This window comes from Abramis brama (genome assembly GCF_963993115.1).
Source record: "Abramis brama genome assembly, chromosome: 25".
NCBI classification, from domain to species: Eukaryota; Metazoa; Chordata; class Actinopteri; order Cypriniformes; family Leuciscidae; genus Abramis; species Abramis brama.
Window position 1 is genome coordinate 27,364,954 of NC_139987.1, and position 23,195 is coordinate 27,388,148.

The 23,195-nt window shown below is 36.0% G+C and overlaps 1 protein-coding gene across 1 annotated transcript; it reads left to right on the forward strand.

The window, feature by feature from the left end:
- Window positions 1-695: 695 nt before the first annotated feature.
- opn4xa (opsin 4xa) lies at window positions 696-22,660 on the forward strand. Its single transcript, XM_084103932.1, has 10 exons — window positions 696-877; window positions 1,817-1,964; window positions 9,543-9,676; window positions 11,129-11,332; window positions 12,815-12,986; window positions 15,292-15,453; window positions 18,690-18,797; window positions 18,877-19,051; window positions 20,421-20,582; window positions 21,637-22,660. Exons 2-10 carry the CDS (start codon window positions 1,819-1,821, stop codon window positions 21,955-21,957), a joined length of 1,584 nt encoding a protein of 527 aa, XP_083960058.1. The 5' UTR covers window positions 696-877; window positions 1,817-1,818; the 3' UTR covers window positions 21,958-22,660.
- The last annotated feature ends 535 nt before the right edge of the window (window positions 22,661-23,195 follow it).

A 23,195-nucleotide genomic window follows, 5' to 3' on the forward strand; every position in this document is an offset into this window, starting at 1 on the left:
AAGATCTTAAGATTTTTAAAATCTTTAAAAAAGATTACAATGTCCCGAGGCTGAATATTGTTTCATAACTTTCACATTAAAGTTGTGTTGCTGTTTAAACAGTTGGCTACTTTAAAGTCTGGAAGTTGCGCTCGTCTTCTCTATTGTTCTGTATATCCGAGTGAAACTTCTGGAACAAGAACAAATGTGGGCGGGGCTTGATTGTGTCTGTGAGGAACTGATTGGATGGTTGTGGTTTGCTATTGGCTGATCTCATGTGAGTGACAGGTTGCCCCGCCCACATCATCAGAGAAGAGAAGAGATGCTGCGAGAGGAACTTATTCTGAGTCAAGATTACCAGGAACATGAATTCAACACAATAATGATGTGCACCGATAAATCATTTATATTAAACACTGCAATATTCCATACATTTTTTAAAAATGGTAAATTTTGATTTTATGGTGAGCTGTAACTTCTGTGTTGTTGAACCTCATCCTAAAGCTAAAGCATTCAACATAAGCAATGCTATTTGCTATGTTTTTAAAAGAAGTCATTTTTTTAGTATATCTGCAGCATGTGTTATTGCTTTGTCCATATTTCTGGAGCTCGAGGCGAATCTCAGTTTGGCGTCGCAGAACAGGAAGGTCAAGAGCACAAACAGAGCATGTTCTTATTTCCCTTAAGCCTCTTGCATCACATGCACCGCCGTTCTTGGACGCTTGTGCAACAGATAAGAGCTCAAAGCAAAAAAGCACTGCTATAACCACATTAAACCGAGCTTTTGCATCAGCAAAGATGTGTTTTTCATATTCTACCACATGTGAGAGGTCAACGTGAAGAGGTTCTCCTGGAGAACGTGTCAGAACACACTCTACCAGTCAAAAGTTTGGGATCGGTAAGATTTTTAATGTTTTTAAAAGTATCGTCTGCTCACCAAGGCTGCATTTATAAATAAAAAAAACTGTAATATTGTTGAATATTATGACAATTTAAAATAACTGTTTTCTATGTGAATATATAGTAAAGTGTAATTTATTCCTGTGATCAAAGCTGAATTTTCAGCATCATTACTCCAGTCTTCAGTGTCACATGATCCTTCAGAAATCACTCTAATATGATGATTTGATGATCAAGAAACATTTCTCATTATTATCAGTGTTAAAAAAAACTTTTTTCAGGATTCTTTGATGAACAGAAAGTTCAAAAGAACAGCATTTATTTGAGATAGAATCTTTTGTAACATTATAAATGTCTTTACTGTCACTTTTGATGAATTGAATTAATCTTTAATGAATAAAAGTATTGATTTCTTTTTTTTAATTCCCCCAAAAAATTAAATAAAAATTCTTACTGACCCCAAACTTTTGACCGGTAGTGTTTAATGTTACAAAAGCTTTATATTTCAGATAAATGCTGTTCTTTTGAACTCTCCATTCATCAAAGAATCCTGAAATAAAAATGTAAAAAACTGTTTTCAACATTGATAATAATCATAAATGTTTCTTGATCATCAAATCATCATATTAGAGTGATTTCTGAAGGATCATGTGACACTGAAGACTGGAGTAATGATGCTGAACATTCAGCTTTGATCACAGGAATAAATTACACTTTACTATATATTCACATAGAAAACTGATATTTTACATTATAATAATATTTCACTGTTTTTACTGTATTTTTGATCAAATAAATGCAGCTTTGGTGAGCAGAAGAGACTCTTTTAAAAACATGAACAATCTTACAGATCCAACACTTTGTCTGGTAGTGTCTTCATGAACTCTTTGAGATGTTAATGAGGTTTGATGGAGTGACGTTTGTGTCGTCGTCACAGGAATGGAGGAGCCGGTGAACATGGATCGTGGTTTCTTCAGGAAAGTGGACGTTCCCGATCATGCACACTATATAGTGGCGTTCTTCGTGGCGATCATCGGGGCCGTGGGAGTGATCGGGAACATGCTGGTCATGTACGCCTTCTTTAGGTAGGCCTGTCGCTCTCGTATTCCCAGTGCAATGTTCAATGTTCAGATATAAGGTGGATTTATTCAGTAACACTTTACAATAAGGTTCATTAGTTAACATGACCTAACAATGTTACAGTATTTATTAATCTTTGTTAATAAAAATACAGCTGTTCATTGTGTGTTCATGTTAGTTCACAGTGCATTAACTAATGTTAACAAATACAACCTTTGATTTTAATAATGTATTAGTAAATGTTGAATTTAATATTAACTGAGATTAATAAATGCTGTAGAAGTATTGTTCATTCTTAGTTCATGTAAACTAATGAACCTTATTGTAAAGTGTAACCAATTATTCTTATAAGGCTTTGGCAAACTAACTGTAGTTGAGAATTAAGCACGAGTTCCCAGAGTTTGCTCTTTTAAAGCTTAGGAAACGAATGAGTTTTTAATAATATGTCATTTAAGTATTAACCTGGACTCAGATGTTTCTCCTAAAAATGACATATAGTTTGCATATAGTGAGAGTGTAGAGTAGCTGTCAAAATTTTGGAATAATTAAGATTTTTTATGTTTTTGAAAGAGCATTCTCACCAAAGATGCATTTATTTGATCAAAAATACAGTAAAACATAAAAATATAATTACAATGTAAATCAGCTGTTTTCTATGTGAATATACAGTAAAGTGTAATTTATTCCTGTGATCAAACTGAATTTTCAGCATCATTACTCCAGTCTTCAGTGTCACATGATCCTTCAGAAATCACTCTAATATGATGATTTGATGTTATTGTCAATGTTGTGCACAGTTGTGCTGCTTTATATTTTTATGAATCTGGTACATTTTTTCAGGATTCTTTGATGAATAGAAAGTTCAAAAGAACAGCATTTATTTGAATAGAATCTTTTACTGTCACTATTGATCTACTTAATGTGTCCTTGCTGAATAAGTCTTTTTTTTCATCTTACTTAAACTTTTCAATGGTTTATTACAGTTTCCAAAAAAATATGAATCTGTTTTCAACACTAATAATAATCATAAATGTTTCTTGAGCATCAAATCATCATATTAGAGTGATTTCTGAAGGATCATGTGACACTGAAGACTGGAGTAATGATGCTGAAAATTCAGCTTTGATCACAGGAATAAATTACACTTTACTGTATATTCACATAAAAAAATGTAATATTTCACTATTTTTACTGTATTTATAAAAAATGCAGCCTTGTTGGGCATAACAAATAATGTGATTTGATTCATTCATATTGAGATCTCTGACTGTTGACTGCAGATTGCTTTGATATCTCAGCGAATAGTTTCAGACATTGGTAAGATCTCTTCTGAGACGTGTGTGAGAGAACCGGGGTTGTTTTCTCAGGAGACCTGAAGCAAAAATCTCCATTTATTCTCTATTTAATCGCATAGAAGTTTTTGTGATTCTTCTTTTCTGCGAGTTTTCATCTCTTTAATGTGAAATGTTTGTTCTTCTTTCTCTTAATAACTCTTGAATTATGCGTCACTGCTTGCGCGACTCACTGCTGATTTTGTGTCATTTGTTTTACTTTACTGTTGAAGTCTACCAGTCTTGATGTGGTTTCATACTGACAGATTTATTTTAGTCTTTGCTGAAAGGGACATTTTGCCATCAGTAATAGATGATGACAGCGGACACACTGCAGCTTCTTCACACACACTGCAGCTTCTTCACACACACTGCAGCTTCTTCACACTGCAGCTTCTTCACACACACTGCAGCTTCTTCACACACACTGCAGCTTCTTCACACACACTGCAGCTTCTTCACACACACTGCCATGTTTTGGGAGTGAAACCACATTTTAAATATGAAAGTGAACCTGTTAAAGAGGACACTTGCTTTAGTGTAATGTTGCTGATGTAGTTATTCTCTATATCAGCAGCTGCGTTTCCATTACCCTTCAAATCGCGCAAATTGAAATTGCGAATTGAAAATACGCCCAATGGAAACACGTTTTTCAGGCAATTCAAAAAAGAAATATTTCGCAAAACTGCAATGGAAACAGTTTTTGCACATTTACAGTCACCTGACGTAGATGACGCGGTGTGTTTGGACAGAAGACGAGACAGAGTTCTTTATTAAATTCATAAAAGACAAAAGAATTACAGGAATACTGGATTCTAAACCTCAAAGAAATGCCACAATCAAGACCTCGAAGCAGATCTGAGGGAGAAACACCCAGAAACACCTCATATGTGCCGCTCTCAAGTATAATAAGGGTCGTTCCTTACCATTAATGCTTTGATAACACACATACGTCTCTTTCCATTAATAATAATGGCTAGTTCAGTGGCTGGGATATACATAAAGCTACCAGCGTCCTTTGCCATGGTTTTTGGATTGATTTTACTTATCGCAAGAGGAAAAAATGACGTTTTAGTCACATAACATCGGTTAATGGAAACACCGTCATTTCGCAATAGTTTTTTGTCGACATTTAGAAAAAATCGCAAAAATGTAATGGAAACGCGCCCAGTGTCAGTGTTTCTGAACTCCTGAAACGCCTCCATTGTAGTCTTGAGTTTCTTCCGGGAACGAACACGTCACAATATTCCTCATTATAATAATTCATACGCAGAATAAAGGGGCGGGGCCTGGTTGAGTTAGTTAGTAGCGTGTTGAAACTGGTGGTTATGGGAAGGGGATGAGATTAAACAAGATTAAAAAGAGGAGTGACACTGTATTGAACCATTTAGAACTCCTTTAAATGTCCTCTAAATGATCAACATGACAAAAGTTGTCGCACTCAATCTCTTACACTCCTTCTGTCGTCTGATTGATCGTTTAGAAGATCGTTTAGACTCTTTTATCAAGTAAAAGTCTTTAGTATAATCATACAAACGTCCTTCTTCAGCTCGTGCTTCACGTGTCTTTCTGCTGTCAAATCTGTACTGATTTTTATCAAGTAAATCTAAGAATAACCTTGATATTGTTAATAATATGTCAAGATGAACACTTACTGGACTGAAGCATCTTTGGTTTACTTGATTATCCAGACATCAGTTAGAGAAATCATGAGCATCAATTATGATCATCAGGCTTTTGAGGAAAATGTATTTGTTCATCTCTCAATCATCATTGCATTGCATTGCATTATATGTTTTAAAACTACAGAGCTTTGATCATAATACATAATCAAAATATAATTTGATCATTATATTTAAATATAATCTTAAGATATATTATTGTGCAGATATTGATATTTATATGCATTTTATGTCAGTCTCTGCTATACTGTTATAAAGATCTCAGTGATTTACATTACAAGCATCAGAATTGTATCCCTTTTTATCCATATAAATATCAGAATCTGCACAAAATTGCATATTTTTGCTCAGTTTGAGTCTCTGAATAAAATTTTCCTCCATATTCTCATGAGCCATAAAGGCCTGATGTATCAGATATGATAGTTGCAGTGTGACTGGAGTCAGATATTGTGGAGGATCATGTTGTTTTCAGCACTTACAGACTGAAGTTGTGAAGAAATGTCAGTGACTTTCTCTGGATGATATCTAATGCATTCAGCCAAAATCCTCTACTGACACACGTTTGTGACACACTTTTTACATTTAGTTCATCTTTCAGTCTCGCTCTCTTCAGTCCCATGATGCTCTCTGATAGATTACATCTCTAAAGACAAAACACACTCTTATGAGCACTAAAGGTCTGTGAAACCTGTGGAAAAAAAATGTTGATAGAGAAGAATGTTTTAGAAGAACGTTTATATTTTGATATTTTATTTTTTTATGATACATTTGATATTTTGGTTTAAAATACTTGATTTATCCCTTAAAGTTTATTTTTGCATGGTTTATTTATTTATTGTTAACACTTTACATTAAGGTTTCATTAGTTAACTTAATGAGTTAACATGAACGTACAATGAATAAAGACTACAGTCTTTATTACTTTTAGGTAATGTTAATTTTAACATTTACTAATATGTTTTTGAGTTAAAAGTTAAAATGTTAACATTAACTAACATGAACAAACTGACTTGTATTTCTCTTAAGGCATGACATGGGCTTTTTGGCTTTGTGTTATTTCAGACTAGTGGAAGAAAACATCCTAAATAACTTTTAAGTGTTTATTTTACTGAATGTATTGTCAATGACAATACATATCTTTAAAGAGGTTTTTCTCCACTTCAGTATCACTTATATACACCAAAATTTAGATCTATAGATCACCAGATCTATATTCTGAAGGTTTTTACTGAGGGGTTTGTTCATATATCATTTGTCTGATTTATAACATTTTGTTCCCCAAAACATGATGAAAATGTATTTTTTTCTGTCTGTTGACAGTATTTTTCAGATTTATGTAGTGATAAATAGAGATATTCAAAATCCCTTCAGTAAAAAACTTTAACTCTAATATGTCAACAAAATGAAACAAGAATTTTGAACCTGGCTTCATCCAGTGTTGAGATCTATTTTCTGGAAATTAATGCAAATTAGTGTATGTGTAATTATATGATGCTTCATTTGCATATTTAAACATAGCATTTAAAAAACGTACAAAAAAATGTTTTAAATTCTTAATGTAATCATGGTGATATATATTAGTTAAATTTGTGTTGTCCATTCACCTGGGGTGTCTTGAATAAATGCTTTAAAAAGTATTTCTTAGTTTATGTGAGATAATACATGAAATAAAGCTAACAAATGAGACCTTATGTTACTGTTTATTTTAAACTTGTCCTTTTTTATTGCACAAAACATAATATAACAACATGACAGTAATGAATACAAAGGAAAGAACCCATGACACACACACACACACACACACACACACAGATAGAAAAAGAGGGGACAAAACTTGTCTTCTAGAAGCTGCTGTTTGCAATGGTCTGCTAACAATGTGATTGCATAAAAATATTATAATATTATATAATATGTGGCACGTATATAATTTTTTAGCAATTATATAACATGTTGCACACTGACAGTAAATAAAGCTAAATGCTTTTGAACCGTAATTAATCAGATGCACATGCAGGCCTGTAGGAGTTTAGGGGTGAAGCGGCACATGATGGAGTGGAAGTCGGTTTCTCAATGATCACTGACAGGAGACAGAACCAAAGCCACTGACGGCCTGTTTAACTTACCAGACCCACTAAACATGACAGGAATCAATGTCCAACCTCACTACAGCACTTTCTCATTGATTCTAGCGGTCAGTGGGGGACCGAATTTAAATGTGCATAACAAGCTTATAAAGTTTGTTATGTTTATGCATATTCTATAAGTGCATTTTGGAAACACTTTACAATAAGGTTTCATTAGTTAACTACAACATTAACTAACAATGAACACTGCAAAATTGTTATTTTTGTCTGGTTTTCCAATACAAATCCTGAATCAAAAGACATTTACTGGAGAAGAAAAACAAAAAATACCAGTACTATAAAGCTAAATACTATAAAGCATTTATTGATCTTGGTAAATTTGAACATTTACTAATGTGCATTATTAAAATTAAAAGTTGTGTCTGTTAACATTATTTAATGGACCTGAACTACTGTGAAAAAACAACGAACAGTTGTATTTTTATTAACTAACTAAAAAGATGAATGAATACTGTAACAAATGTATTGCTCTTTGTAATCTTAATGCCCTGTAGTCCATAATATCCTTTAAAACTCATCTTTGATCACCAAAATGACATTTAAACATTTCTTCATGCCTTAAAATATCTTGACTATTGTAACTCGACACTCTCGCCTCATTTAGTATGCGCGGTTCTATGAATATGCAAATGAGCCCCGCCTCCACTCACTCACTCAGCTCAGAGATCCACTGGTTGACGATCACACGTTGATCTGATTGGTTACAAGGTAGTTTGTGACGTCAGAAACACCAGCGATTTCAAAGCGTGTTTTTGAGACTGTCTTTGGTTCACTGCAGTTTTAAGGAGAAAATACTCAGCAATGGAGTCGACTTATGAATTTACACATGGACACCATTAAAAACGCCACATAGACATATAAACAACATTAAAAGCTAGATTTACCATAATATGTGTTAAGAAAGTAAATAGAGTCCGTTTTAAAAATTAATGTAATTTTTATGTTAAAGGTAACTCGCTTCATGCATCATTCATGCTAAACAAAAGCACAATCCACATTCCTCACGGATTATTTCCAGTGTTGCCTAATAACAAAACATGAATGCTGTTAATCACGCGTCGACAGACTGTCATCATACGTGTGGATTTTCTCCCTGACCGAGAATGCTTCAAACTGAAGTGTCGTCTGTCGGCTGAGAGCTTTTCTAGGAAAGGTAGTGTTTGTACTGTGAAGAGCTGATGTACTGAGGGCCATTAATGCCTGATGGTTCAGTAGGTGATGCCGGGCCACTTTCAATCAGAGGAAATTGTGTGCACTTGTGACTATGATTAATGAGATGACGTGCAATCACAATGATTGAACTCCATGTGTTGAATCAATGAACCTTTAATGAACCAGAAGTGTAGAAGTTTCTCTCTCTGTTTTACCAAGTCCCCCTGTGGTGTAAATCCAGCTTTTAATGTTGTTTATGTGTCTATGTGGTGTTTTTAATGTGCTTTAAGACAAACCATGTGTAAATTCATAAGTCGACACCATTGCTGAGTATTTTCTCCTTAAAACTGCAGTGAACCAAAGACAGTCTCAAAAACACGCTTTGAAATCGCTGGTGTTTCTGACGTCACAAACTACCTTGTAACCAATCAGATCAACGTGTGATCGTCAACCAGTGGATCTCTGAGCTGAGTGAGTGAGTGGAGGCGGGGCTCATTTGCATATTCATAGAACCGTGCATACTAAATGAAGCAAGGGTGTCGAGTTACATTCATCAAAGATGAGTTTTAAGGGATAAAATTATTGACTATCAAAACTTTGCTGATAAACCTGTCGCACACAATCTTCTGCAGTCCTCATGTTTTCTGATTGATAGTTTAGACTTTTTAGTAAAAGGCCTTTTAGCATAATTGTAAAACGTCCACCTTCAGCTCATCTTTTGAGCTGTGAAATCTTTTCAGATTTTTATTAAAAAAACGTAAGAATAACTTTTATATTGTTAGTAATATTTCAGTATGAACACTTACTGAACGGAAGCCACTTAGTTACAGAGCAACTTACTTTTTGGCCATATTATTGCTAAGTTTGGGTATAAATTGAGCTGTTTTTTTCCTCCATATTCTCACTATATTATACTAATATGAGCCATGTTTTTTTTATATATATATATTTTTTATATTGTGTCTAAAGGTTCAATAAACTTTTGCATTTCAAACAATTAAAAAAAATTCTGAGTACTTCATGTCAGGCTTTACAGGGTTAAGGATGAGCTTGTTTGACAGCACATCATGAAAAAATGCATATACTGTATATAGAGATATGTGTCCATCTTTAAAACTGCAAAAGTCTGGAAATCTGTGCTTTAAAGGTTTAAGGTGAAGCATGTGTTTGGTTGGACAAAGTCTATCAGTTTACTAATGCACTGAGGAAATGGCCATAACATGCTTTTGAAACTGGGATTGTAATAAATTGTAAAAAGGTGTTTTTTGTTTCAGTAACAAAAAGCTGCGGACGCCTCCAAACTACTTCATCATGAATCTTGCAGTGAGTGACTTTCTCATGGCCATCACTCAGTCACCGATCTTCTTCGTCAACTGCATGTACAAGGAATGGGTGTTCGGAGAAATGGGTAACTAATTTCCCAATCTTCCCATCTAGGGTCCTATTTTAACGATCTAAGCTCATGGTCTAAAGCACAAGTGCACTTGTGGCGTGTCCGAATCCACTTTTGCTATTTTAAAGGCGGACAAAATGGTCGGCGCTCCTGGCACATGGTCTAAAAGGGTTGTCACTATTCCCTTAAAGAGTAATGGGTGTGTTTCAGGCGTAACGTGAAATAAACCAACCAGAGTCTCATCTCCCATTCCCTTTAAAAGCCAGTTGCGCTCGAGCCATGACGGATTCGCTATTGGGAAAACTGAATGCTTTAGCGCGGAAACGGATCTACTCGTGCGCGAGATTAAAGACCATCTACGGGACAAGCCGGATTCCACCATATCTTTATGTACACAATATTAATCTTTTACATTGTAATCCTTTTATTTTTTTAATATTTGGCATGTTTGTGTGCTACTGCGCATCCCTGTGTGTGTAATAAGCAGAGTGTACGCCCGTTGTGCACCCGCCTATAGGCTCATATTACTAACGCGCTTTTTAAATAACAAAAAAAAAGTCTATTTCAGTTCCTCAAAATAGCAACGCTCCAACAATGACCCAGAACACACACTCGTTCTCAGACCAGCAGCCCATGGGCGCACAGATGAGCTATTTAAACAACGTGGCGCAGGACGTGAAAATGAAAACTGCGTCGGGCTGAAACTAGCAAAACACACTTGCGTTGCGCCGGGTGTATGATAGGGCCCTTAGACTTAGGCCAAGTCCACACTAATACGGTTTCGTTTGAAAACGCATCTTTTTCTCTCCGTTTTGTCGTTCTGCTCACACTGAGACGGCGTTTTTATTAATGAAAACGAAGCTTTTTGAAAACGCTCTCCAAAGTGGATAAATTTGAAAACGCTGTTTCCGTGTTGTAGTGTGGACTGAGAAACGGAGGTATTTAAAAACGATGATGTAAGTTTAGTCATGTGACCCATGTTGCACCAATAGATATTGATGTTTATACTGGTATTGTGTCTGTTATGTGCGATTCACTTTCACACAGTTGCTAATGTTACTTCACACACTCTTCATATCACAGTCCTGAGATCTGACAGAATTTACTCACATTTGCTGTCCTGCGGTAAAACATGAGAGCGGTTGCGTTTTACACCAGACACATAATGATGAGTGAGAGCGACCTGGACGATCAGTGAATGATGAGATATTCTGCTAAATAAAATAATCCTGACAGAAGAATTGCGCGATAACTTTATTATCTATTTTTCCGCCTGTATCATCTCAGTGAGTGTGTGTGAGGGTTTACACATGTGCTGTAAAGGGGAATTTAGTGTTTTAACTCCTGAAAACGCTAGTAGGCCTACGGACAGAGAGCGTTTTCAAATCCGGATTAATGTAGATGTAGCTTTACTCATTTGCGATCTGTTTCCATATCACACGTGCTTGTATCTGCTTCTCCACGCAGGCTGTAAGATGTACGCCTTCTGCGGAGCTCTGTTCGGGATCACATCCATGATCAACCTTTTGGCCATTTCCATCGACCGCTACGTCGTGATCACCAAACCCCTGCAGGCCATCGGCTGGACGTCCGGGCGCCGGACGCTGATCATCATCCTCCTGGTCTGGATCTACTCGCTGGCCTGGAGTCTTGCTCCCCTTTTGGGATGGAGTGAGTCTCACGTATTTACTCTTCCTTTGAAAGAGAAAACAATATGAGAAGTGTGGGAGAAAATAATCGATTCTCTGATGCATCGCGATTCTCTCTTCAATGATTCGCGATATTTTGATATCTCTACAATGGGATATTTTGAACCCAGGCAGCAACATAGTGTCGGTCCACATCTGGGCCGTGTGGAATCCATGTGTACCGGATGTGGGCCGGATCTGGGCCGACATTGGCCGCATTTTCAAGAGCTAAATATAATTCTCCACCAAGGCCGCATTTACACTGCAGGTCTTGATGCGCATTTCTGATTTTTTGACTATATCAGATTTTTTGGTTACACTTTACAATAAAGATCATTTTTTAAACATAAGTTTATGTATTAACTAACATGAACTAATCATGAGCAATACATTTGTTACATTTTTGTCATTATTTGTTAACGCTAGTTGATAAAAATACAGCTGTTCATTGTTTATTCATGTTAGTTTACAGTGCAATAACTAATGTTAACAAGATTTTAATAAAGTATTAGTAAATGTTACTATTAATTAACATTAACAAAGACTAACAAATGCTGAATAAGTGCAGTTCATTGTTAATTAATGTTAACTAATGAACCTTATTGTAAATATTACTGATTTTTTTTTTATCTTCTTTTAAAAGTGACCCATATCTGATGTCTGCATTTACTCTAGGCGAAACGAACAAAAATAACATTATGATATCAAGAAATCAATTTCAACATGAGTTTAATTTATTGACATGGAATTCATAGACACATTTTTAATGCAATTGTTTCATCCTTGTATCAAAATCATTATATAGTACAAATTCCTCAAGACTGTGATTATATACACAGATCCATTAATAAAGTTAGTGCATACTAATGGTCTCGTGGAAGAACTTTTGTTAAGCATGTCAGAGGTTCTGGGTTCGAATCTGCCCTCGTATAGGTTTTTCCCCTCATAAGCACCACATGTGTTCATCAGAGATTGTATATCAAGATGTTTGTGTGCATTTTATTTTGTGCTAGCAACTAGCACTCAGGATGATTTCAAAAGCAACACATTTCAGTGCCAGATCGACTCTTATTTAACACAAAAGAACAAAATCAATACTCTGCTATTCAACTGGAGATGTGTTATAGATATATCTGTACCGCGAAATGTTCAAAAAGTCACTTTTTGATGACATACGTACGACAGGGGAATATCCGATTACATGGCAGGCGCAAATGCACGAATCCGATTCATGTCAGATTTATTTCCACATTTGAATGAGGCCTGAAACCAATCTGAGAATATCAGAATCCATGCTTTTTTTCCTGCTTACACGTTTGCGTGGATCATATCCGATCGGTGTCACATGGGAGGAAAAAATTGGAATCTGTCACTTGAACCATGCAGTGTAAATGCAGCCATTTTGTAGCTATCTGGGAAGTTTTTCCACAATCTTTGACACTGTGTTGTATCCGTTCTTGGATAGGTTCCTATATCCCAGAAGGCCTCATGACGTCCTGCACATGGGACTATGTGACGTCCACTCCAGCAAACAAGAGCTACACCTTGATGCTCTGCTGCTTCGTGTTCTTCCTCCCTCTTGGGATCATCTCTTACTGCTACTTCTTCATGTTCCTCGCCATTCGTAACGCAAGCAGGTACAACATGAACATTTACTTCACCAAGTAAAACATGTTTCTGGATCAGCATCCCTGTTGATTATGGAGGTAAAATAATGACAAAAGTTTTTGAAACAAAAAAGCTTGTTGAATTGCACTACTAAATATGCATTGTAAATTTGCATTGCATTAACCCTGCTTGCATTTTTATGGGCTGAAATTCAACATGGTCGTATATTTAAGCTGTGAATATTTCAATTCAAAACATTTCACACGTTTTCATTATTAAAAATTAAATAATCCATATTCGTTTAAAAATACAACCTATAATATTCGACAGGCAATTTTCAGTCCATTTTATTTCGCTTTACAAATTCGCTTCCACAAATTCAGTGGTTCAGATTCGACATTTGACATCTGGGAACGGCAGGAATATCAGTAGATTGCCGATTGATAATCTCCATCTGCTGTTAGTCGACATCACCAGCAGGGCGCGCAAGTGCGTGTTGACGAAGTCATTCATTCATAAAAACGGATTTACAGAAATGGAGCAAGCGGTAAGTATTTGTGATGATTATCAGGACCAGTATATATATAAATATGGAAAAGCTGATAAAGACACAAAAGCTGTGTTTACATTTAAGTCAAAAGCCCTAAAAATACAATGCATTAAAATGCAAGCAGGGTTACTGCAATGCATATTTTGTTTCAAAAACATTTGTCATTATTTTACTTCCATAGTTGATCCTGGAACAACATTCTAATCAACCAATCAAGTTTACAGTTAGGGTGTGTTCACACTTGGCAGGGTGCCAAAATACCATCATATGTGCGCACAAACAATGAGCAAATTTAGCGCACAGAATTGTTTTGGATGTTTGGTAAGTTCTGCCGCAAAATAAACGCCAAAAACAGTGTTTTTTTATCTTCAGGTTTGGTGTTAAAGGAACCGTATGTAAGATTGTGGCCAAAACTGGTACTGCAATCATTTTCAAATTACTGTAGAGCGGTGTATCCCCTCCCCCTCCCCCTGACTCGAGGTTGCCAGATAGGCTGCAGGATCCAGCAGGAACGTTTGTAGCTGCAGCTGTGGTAACTAGAGCAGAGCTGGCAACCCGGATGCCGAAACACTACTGACTTCGTGATTGGTAGATAGGTGGAGGGTGGCGCTTCAGGCCAAAACACAACATGACAACATCAACATCAGTTGAGGGCTGCAACTTCACTTGTAAATGACAATATCCTGGCCGGACTACTGTTGTCAGAGATATAAGTATTTGAAATGAACATGATTTCTTAATGTCTAGTGACATATCAGGGCCATTTTATGATTAATTGAAATACATTTCTTACATACGGTTCCTTTAAAAACGACAGTGTGAACGCTAAGCAAAAAACATCCGGTTGCATAAATTGCTAAGACTAGCCTTACAAGTTAGTCATCAATTTTTTCCAAAGTCTGTTACATAAAAACGTAGAATGGTCTAATTTGATACCGAACCGAATATTGAACCGAACTACCGAAAGTGTTAACAAACTCTTAGGTTTAGGCTTCTACATCAGTGTTGTATAAGTCATGGGTAGGGATAGGGTTAGGACTGTGTTTCTTGGACAGGAATGATGTTCCAGAATTAATAGAAGATGTTGATCCATGTCTTACTTGACAAAATCACGACGACCATAAACAATCAGGTCAAAGTCATGGCAGGACATGTGGTCATCATAACTGGAACATCTATGATGTACAATCATGGTTCGTACAGACACTGTCAAATGAAATTCCAGGATTTTCAAGGACTTTTCAAGCACTACTTTTTGTTTTTCGAGGACTACAACAATCAGATCTCACCTATCAAACAATATTTTAATTATCTTTCAAATTATAAAAAAGGCAAATAGATAAACTAATAAAACAAAATGGTACAAATAAAGTGCAGCACATGCAGTGACTGCGGTAACTTTAACCATTGAAAGGATACGATGACAAAGAAATCGCTTTCCTTATTCAAACTGATTTTTCCTCCCATGAATATATGATTGACCTGAAGAATGAAAACTGTATCATATACTAGGATATTTATTTGAGCAATATCACGCTCAGCCATGTGAAATGCCTCTATATCTATATCAGACGGACAGCAGTGTTGATTTTATGTAAAAAGATATTTATCAATAAAATTGATTCAATAATTCAAGCACTTTCCAACTACCCTTTCATAAATATGGCTGTTTTCAAGTTTTTTTCAGGACTTAAATTTCAAAACGTCAAATCCAAGTACTTCCAGCTCTTTAAGCACCTTGTACGAACCCTGTACAATGTCATTCTTGGGAAAAATGTGTCCAGAGATTTGGAGAAGATGGGCAGCCATGTGAGGAAGACCACCCTCATCCAGCAGCAGTCCATCAAGACCGAGTGGAAGCTGGCGAAGATCGCGTTTGTGGTCATCATTGTGTTTGTGCTGTCCTGGTCTCCGTACGCCTGCGTCACGCTCATCGCCTGGGCAGGGTAACTATCAGCGGGTCTTTTGGGATTATTACAAACAACATCTGGAATTTTTGTGTCATTGGTTAGGCTGTTTTTGTTTTGAGTTTATGCAGTGCATATGCATGGATGTCTATGTGACCCTGGACCACAAATGGGTCACATGGGTCAATTTTATGAAATTGAGATTTATATGTCATCTGAATGCTGAATAAATAAGCTTTCCATTGATGTATGGTTTGTTAGGATAGGACAATATTTGGCCGAGACACAACTATTAAAAATCTGGAATCTGAGGATGCAGAAAAATCAAAACATTGAGAAAATCTCCTTTAAAGTTGTGCATTTATGTTGGCGATTGTGCTGCATTCACTCACAAAAATATATTTTTTTTATATTTACAGTAGGAAATTTACAAAATATCTTCATGGAACATGATCTTTATTTAATATCGTAATGATTTTTGGCATAAAAGAAAAATCAATAATTTTGACCCATACAATGTATTGTTGGCTATTGCCACAGATATACCCGTGCGACTCGTGACCCAGGGTCACATATGTGCATCTCTAGCCTGGACTTTTATCCTCTTAATCTTTTTTCTATCATTATCCAACAGCAAATAAACATTTAAACAACAGCGAATCCATATGTGTAAATCCTCTTGGGTTCTTTATTGGCATCGATGGAACATTTAACATCCATGGAACCTTTACATCCCACAAAAGGTTCTTTATAGTGGAAAGAGCTTCTATAGATTTTAAAAATGTTTTACACACGAAGACAAAAACGGTTCTTTTAAGAACTGTTCACTGAAAAGTGCTTTGGTTCCCTCAACAAAATCCCAATCGAATTTTTTCAGTGGCTTTTACATTTTAAAGCAAATAGGCTCTGTGATCAACAAAAGCTTATGATACTCACATGTTTTGTTCATCATGCTAATCTTCACAAATAAGCACAGCTTTTATGATTAAATCCCAGGCACAAGCTAATTGGCCACGGTCACATGACTTCAACACAATTATAGCTTATTTACCGGAAGGGTTTTATCCAACTATTAATGCATCATCCGTCTAAAGGACTTTTGCATTCCCACATTTGAATTAAGTATACATCAGCTAATTACGTGCTGAGATGTTTCAATCCAAAACTGCAAAAAAGGTCTGCAATCTAAAAATCTTTTATTGTAAACAGGAGATAAAGTTAACAGATGTTTCGGCTCTTTGCCTTCGTCAGTGTGACAGTTTCACTTATTCTCAGGCTACATTGAAAGAACGCTGCAGGTTTTTCCTGATGTGTAATTGTTCCCAACATTTCCCAACATTTCAGATGGACTTAAAGTTGAGTCTGAGGACTAATTATTTGATTGTTTAATTATGATCACGATCACCTGAAGACCTGCGAAGTGCTTTCTTTATAGTCATTGAGAATAAGTGAAACTGTCACACTGACGAAGGCAAAGAGCCGAAACATCTGTTAACTTTATCTCCTGTTTACAATTAAATATTTTTTAGAGTGCAGACCTTTTTTGCATTTTTTAATTAAATATACATACAAACTTTTTTGTTTTTGTCAGTTTGGCCCTACGCTGTGATGGTCAGTTTCATGCAGAACATCTAATCTCTCAGAGAAGTATTCAGATTCATGTGTTAGTCTATTAAAGGGAGTCAAACCATGCAGAAGATCTGAGGCTTTCTGAGAATTCCAGGGTAAAAAGACGTCCTTTTATAGAAGAACTGTCCAAAAGTGAGGGCGTATAGTGCGAGCCGGCTAGAGCGAATGATGAAGTGGAGGATAGACATACAACCATGCATGTGATCCTTTCCGCTCAGCCAACAACACCTCTAGGTCACTAACATGTCATGTAAACAGACTCTGCAGGGGTCTTCAGCTTTATTCTGGACGCTCTCTGCTTGCTTCTTGACTTGTTTTCCAATACGAACCCTTACGGAACAAAAATATATGGGAATATACTGCAAAATATAATGCGATATATTACATTATACATTTTCATATATGGGAAACTAGTGCTTATATTTTTCAATATACTGCAATATTGACCATGTATGGCTATATATTGATACATATAAAATATTTGGTTACGCTTTATTTCAAGAGTCCACTTTAGACATTCTACTAACTATAAGTAACTTTGCAACTACATGTCAACTAACTCTCATTAGAGTATTAGCAGACTGTAGTAGACTGTCAGGTTATGGTTCGGTGTCTGGGTTCGGGTTAGGAGAATAAGTTGAATTGTAGTTGGCCAAGTTACTTATAGTCAGTAGAATATCTGTTGAGGAGCATTAAAATAAAGAGTTAGCAGATATTATTATTATATTAAGCAGACAGTCTACTAATACTCTAATGACAGTTAGTGGACATGTAGCTGCAAAGTTACTCATAGTCAGTAGAATGTCTAAAGTGGACTATCGAGATAAAGTGTTACCAAATTTTTATATTATTCTGCACATATATTGCACATACGTGTTCCCATATAAATGTGAATGTATGTTCACACATATACACAAACACACACACACACACACACACACATTCACGGTACAACAGATTTCTAGTTCCCAGCATGCTTTGCTTCTGACTGTTAAAGGAGAGCAAATGTTAAAATTAAGTGTTTTTTATTTTGTTTAATGTTCTGTTATTTTGCAATTACTTTTTAAATTTTGGAATTTGAAAGGTTTTCTGGTATGTGTGAGTTTTTGGGGTCACCATTGTGCTGAATTGGCAAAACATTAAGATATAAATATTATATTTTAAAGAAATGGCTGTGCACGTCTCTTCACAGTGTCTCTTGGCTAAATACTTTAGTACATGCAGGTGTGCTTGTGCTTTTGTTAACTAGCTTAAAATATAAAACATTTATAATGTAAATAATTAAAAAATATAAAAAATATATTACATTATATATTTCTCTATGTGTGTTTATGTTGAATGAGTAAATATATTAAACAATCAGTACCATATCTGATCACATATACAGTACATCTATATATTATGAAGTGTATTACTGAATATAAAATTACATACATTATGATATATTAGTAAATATATTGTCATATTTTTCAATATATGAAAAGCAGCAAATATTTGTTTAGATATTTGTAACTGAAAACGAGGCAAAAAGACAATCATTTTTTGAAGTGCAAAGCTGGCATCACAAATTCTGACATCCGTAGCATGAATTTCAATGCCGTAGTAATGTGCTACTTAATGTGCGTTGTTTGTTTGTCATGTTCCAGGTACAGCCATGTTCTTTCTCCGTATTCTAAGGCAGTTCCTGCAGTGATTGCCAAAGCATCAGCCATTTACAACCCTTTCATCTATGCCATCATACGCTCCAAATACAGGTTCGTTCAAGTGCAGCAAACCAAACAATATTGTGCCAAAACATATAATGCAGTGTGTATTTTTGACCCTGATTTACAGAGACACGCTGGCTGAGAAGGTGCCATGTCTGCATTTTCTAGCCCAGTCGTCACGTAAAGATGGCATTTCGGTGTCGAACAGCGAATCGTCCTTCAGAGAGCCCATGCTCAGCCGACAGTCATCAGGGTCAAAGGCCAAGTTCCAGCGAATCTCCTCCATGTCCACTTCAGACACGGTTAGTGCTTTACACTGCAAAAAATGCTTTTCTTATTTAGTATTTTTGTCTTGTTTCCAGTCCAAATATCTAAAAAATGTAAAGGGGTGGTGTAATGCCCTTTTCACAAGATGTAAAATAAGTCTCTGATGTCCCCAGAGTGTGTGTGTGAAGTTTTAGCTCAAAATACCCAACAGATATTTTTATATAGCATGTTAAAATTGTCACTTTTTGAGGGTGAGCAAAAACACACCGTTTTGTGTCTGTCCCTTTAAATGCAAATGAGCTGCTGCTCCCGGCACAGGAGGCGGAGCTTCAACAGCTCGTGTTCTTTTACCTCACACTGACATGCACTGAACAATTCAAAAACTTTTAGCCTTTTATGTTCAAACCGGAGTCAGACAATGATGGAGAGACTCAAGAAGAAGTGACAACATGTAGAAGCAACAGGACTTTTCTGAATGGTTAGTTGATGAATTTATGTAGGTTATGTAGTTATCTTCTAGACATTGATTAGCATATTCTGTCTTGATAATCTATAAATCGTGTTCAGGGGGCGGGGTTTATGTAAATTTTAGGGTTGGTGATGTCACTAACCCGGGAGGAATGTGGTGTAGTCTCTACCAGCCGTTTGTTGTAGTCCTTAAAAAGCGATTTCTGTAAAAGCAAATATCTCCCTTTGCGTTGAACTTTGAGCGTTGTAACTTTGCAGATGTTGTTTATGCTCAAACAGCAACATTACACACTAACTAAAGTTAGAAAAGTGAAATCATAATCAACCACCCCTTTAAATCAAGCTGCATTTACTAAATGAGATATCCATAAGATATTATGTCTTATTTTCTAGGGAAATAAATCAAAATTAAGTGAGTTGTTGCTTAAAAAAAGCAAAATTATCCACCAATGATGTAAGAAAAATAATCTTAATTCAAACAGAAACAACATTATTTTTCTTACCCCATTAGCAGATAATTTTGCTTATTTTAAGCAACAACTCACTTAATTATGATTTATTTCCCCATAACAGACATAATATCTTATGGCATATTACTCATCTAGTAAATGCATCTTGATTTAAGAATTTTTAGATATTTGGACTGGAATACAAGACAAAAATACTAAGTAAGAAAAGCATTTTTGCAGTGTAAGAGGAGACTTATGCTTAATCTTCTAGTTCAAGACTGAGATTCAAGATCGTCCACATTGCCATCATACAATATTATAAATGCACACTTTGTAGTTATACTGCTAAAATCTGCGTATTTATGTATATCTAGACATTTAGGTCCTTAATTGACACCTTTTCTATTAGGTCAGAGGTTACAACATTAAAAGCTTAATTTTCATGGGGACTTTAAACGTGTCAGTATATATGATGTATGTGCTCTAGGTCTGGAGTGATGTAGAATTAGATCCTGTGGAGCAAAAGAGTCAGATCCTCAGAAGCTCAGCATCAGCAAATCTGCTGAGAGATGAAGGAAGGAAACCGCAAACGAAACATGGCAAGACGAAGAACAAGAGTCAAGGAGAGGAAGAGCACAGTGAAGAGAAGGTAAGGTATGTGCTTTACAAGAGTGACTACAGTAAACTGTAGGGATGCACCGATTCGAAAATTTTGGCCAATACCGATAATTATTTATATTTGAAAGCCGATAACCAATATATTAGCCGATAAATCTAAATCCAAATTTTTGTATCATTTTTGAAAGCCTGATTACAAAAACAAAAGTCTCAGAAGTGGTGAGCAGAAGAGACTCATTTAAAAGATTATAACTTATCTTAATTATTCCAAACTTCTGACCACAAGTGTAAGTAGCTTGAAGCCACAAAAACTGAACCTCAAATGGAAAAGAGTTTGGTCTATTTGCCTATAAATAGCCTTGCCAAGTTACAGTTTCTACTGTTACTCCTCATCTGATATGAACAGCAATCATTATGACTAATGTCAGCTTTGTCAAAAGCTTTGTTTAACTTTGTTAAAATGTTATTTTATAACAATTGATTTCAACAAGTTGAAACAACAATGGCATAAGATACATGACATTTTTCGTTATTAGGCGAGTTTTTGATGATCATCAGATTAATCTGTGCAGAATATCATTATTACTAACTTTATTAGCAAAACTAAAGAAATGACTTTAGGACCCAGCGGAACAGCTCATTTGCTCCATATAGAGCTATAAGGCCATCTAGAGTCATGAAATATCATGTTATATTTTTTTTTTTCCACAAGAGGTCGGCAAAGACACCCAATGTAAGATATTTTGAGCTGAATTAAAAGGGTTATGCATGAAATTGAGTTATTTTGAATATAAGTTGAAAGAATGTGAGGAATGTGCTTAAATTACTATTTTTTGTATTATTTATTGATCAAATCTAGTCATTTAAAGGTAAATAAAAAAAATAATAGTAAAAAAAATTGCATTAAAAAATAGAAAAAAATATTGTAAAAAAATAAAATAAAAATTAAGTATAATTTTTGGGCTTCCGGTTATTTTGACCCGCGAGGGAAAGATGATTTACAAAGTGCGAGGGAAGGATGAAGGTTTAAACGTTCAGTGATAAAAGCATCAAATGCATAAATGTACTTGTTTTGTCGACCACAGCCTGCAGTCACAGAGAGCGGCTCTTTGATGGATTACGGCCTCGACCTGGCGTCCGAATCCATCAACATGGCCACTGTCCCGCTTCTCATGGCCAAACACACTCCAGGAGGGGAACAAGAGAAAGAAGAGGAGTGCGATACTGTGAGCCCCCAGAGAAACGGTCTGGCTTTTTACGAAGACACAGAGGAGCCACAAATCATTATCAGCCCCGAATCAGAGGAGCAAATGTCGCCGAGCAGAGAAGACAAATTAATACTGGACCTCAAAAGCCTGAACTGCTCCAGCGAGCTTCTGGAGTCAGTGGAGAAGTTCCTCTCCTGAGGCCTGAAGATGCTCTTCTTTACGTTTGTGTTTCACTGAAGACAAGTGAGGACACGTGAGAACCACAGTCTTCCGCTGAAAGTTTCACATCAGCCTTTTTGCTGGCAAAGCAATCGGGCCGAATTAGTTTGCGTGCAGATAATCAGCTGCTTCAACTTCACGACACACCAGCCACAGCATGGACTGTAGAATAATCCAGAGTGACACTGTGTTTGCAATTTTCATTACCAAACCTACTTGCCCTTTAACGTAAGACCAAAAAACAGTCAGAATTCATTTCATTAAAGCAGTGTTTCAGGTTCAATACAAGTTGAGGTCTATTGATGCATTTGTGACTGTCGATTACTGTAGAAACAGCAAGTTATTGCAATGCATTTAAAATGCAAGTAAACCTGCCTGTGCAAGAGAAATATGAAAACCCTATTTATTATTTGAGCTGCGCTTTTTTGCTCGTCATGCTTCACCAAAGTATTTCCTGTGAGTTCCTGTAAAGTCTCTTTCTGATATCTTTGCAAATGTTCCCATGTTTTTGACATTTTGTGGTCATGACACTGAAGTTGTATAATTCATATACACCGACAATCTTCATAATGTAAGTGATTCCATCATGCAAATATGTAAAATGTCAAGTCGAGTCACATTTATTTAAACAGGTTGTTTCAAAGCAGCTTCACAGAAATAAACAGGAAAATAATGGTGTTTCAAAATGTATTTACTATTTAAATTATGTGAAATGACTTCAATTTCAGTTGTAAAGCAAGACAATAGTGTCATTATTCAGTTAAATACGTAAGGGTTAATGCCTTAATGGACTTCGGCGGAGGCATGAACCTCCGCTGCGCGTCGGACAGTTCACGCCTCGCCGTCGTCCATTAATACCTGACAATGGACACCTCGAAGGGCATTAACCCGCTTATACCATGGTCACTTGCCAAATAACACATTTTTAAAACATTAGTTTATATTTTAATTAGTTTTACAATCGAAATCTAAAGTTTTTACAAACAATAACTTGGTTTCCGTGGTTACGCCTGACGGTTTATTTAGCAACCGGAGATATTTATAGTCCGCTCAGCTCGAAGAACCCTTCAGTTTACTGCCTGTTGCTATGGTTACTCACAGCTGATGTAGCCAGCGCATTTATTTATTAATTTCGAACGGTAAACAGTCAGTTTCACCAGAACTCCTTTACTAGGTGTCCTCTATCACTTTTCAATGGACACCCTGCAGCCAATCAG

What these genes read in the sequence shown, in the direction of transcription:
- opn4xa (XM_084103932.1), top strand. Translation starts at nt 1,819, where the DNA reads ATGGAGGAGCCGGTGAACATGGATCGTGGTTTCTTCAGGAAAGTGGAC. An exon ending in GCCATTCGTAACGCAAGCAG is followed by an intron (nt 12,987 to 15,291) that starts GTACAACATGAA and finishes AAATGTGTCCAG; the next exon opens with AGATTTGGAGAAGATGGGCA. An exon ending in ACGCTCATCGCCTGGGCAGG is followed by an intron (nt 15,454 to 18,689) that starts GTAACTATCAGC and finishes GTCATGTTCCAG; the next exon opens with GTACAGCCATGTTCTTTCTC.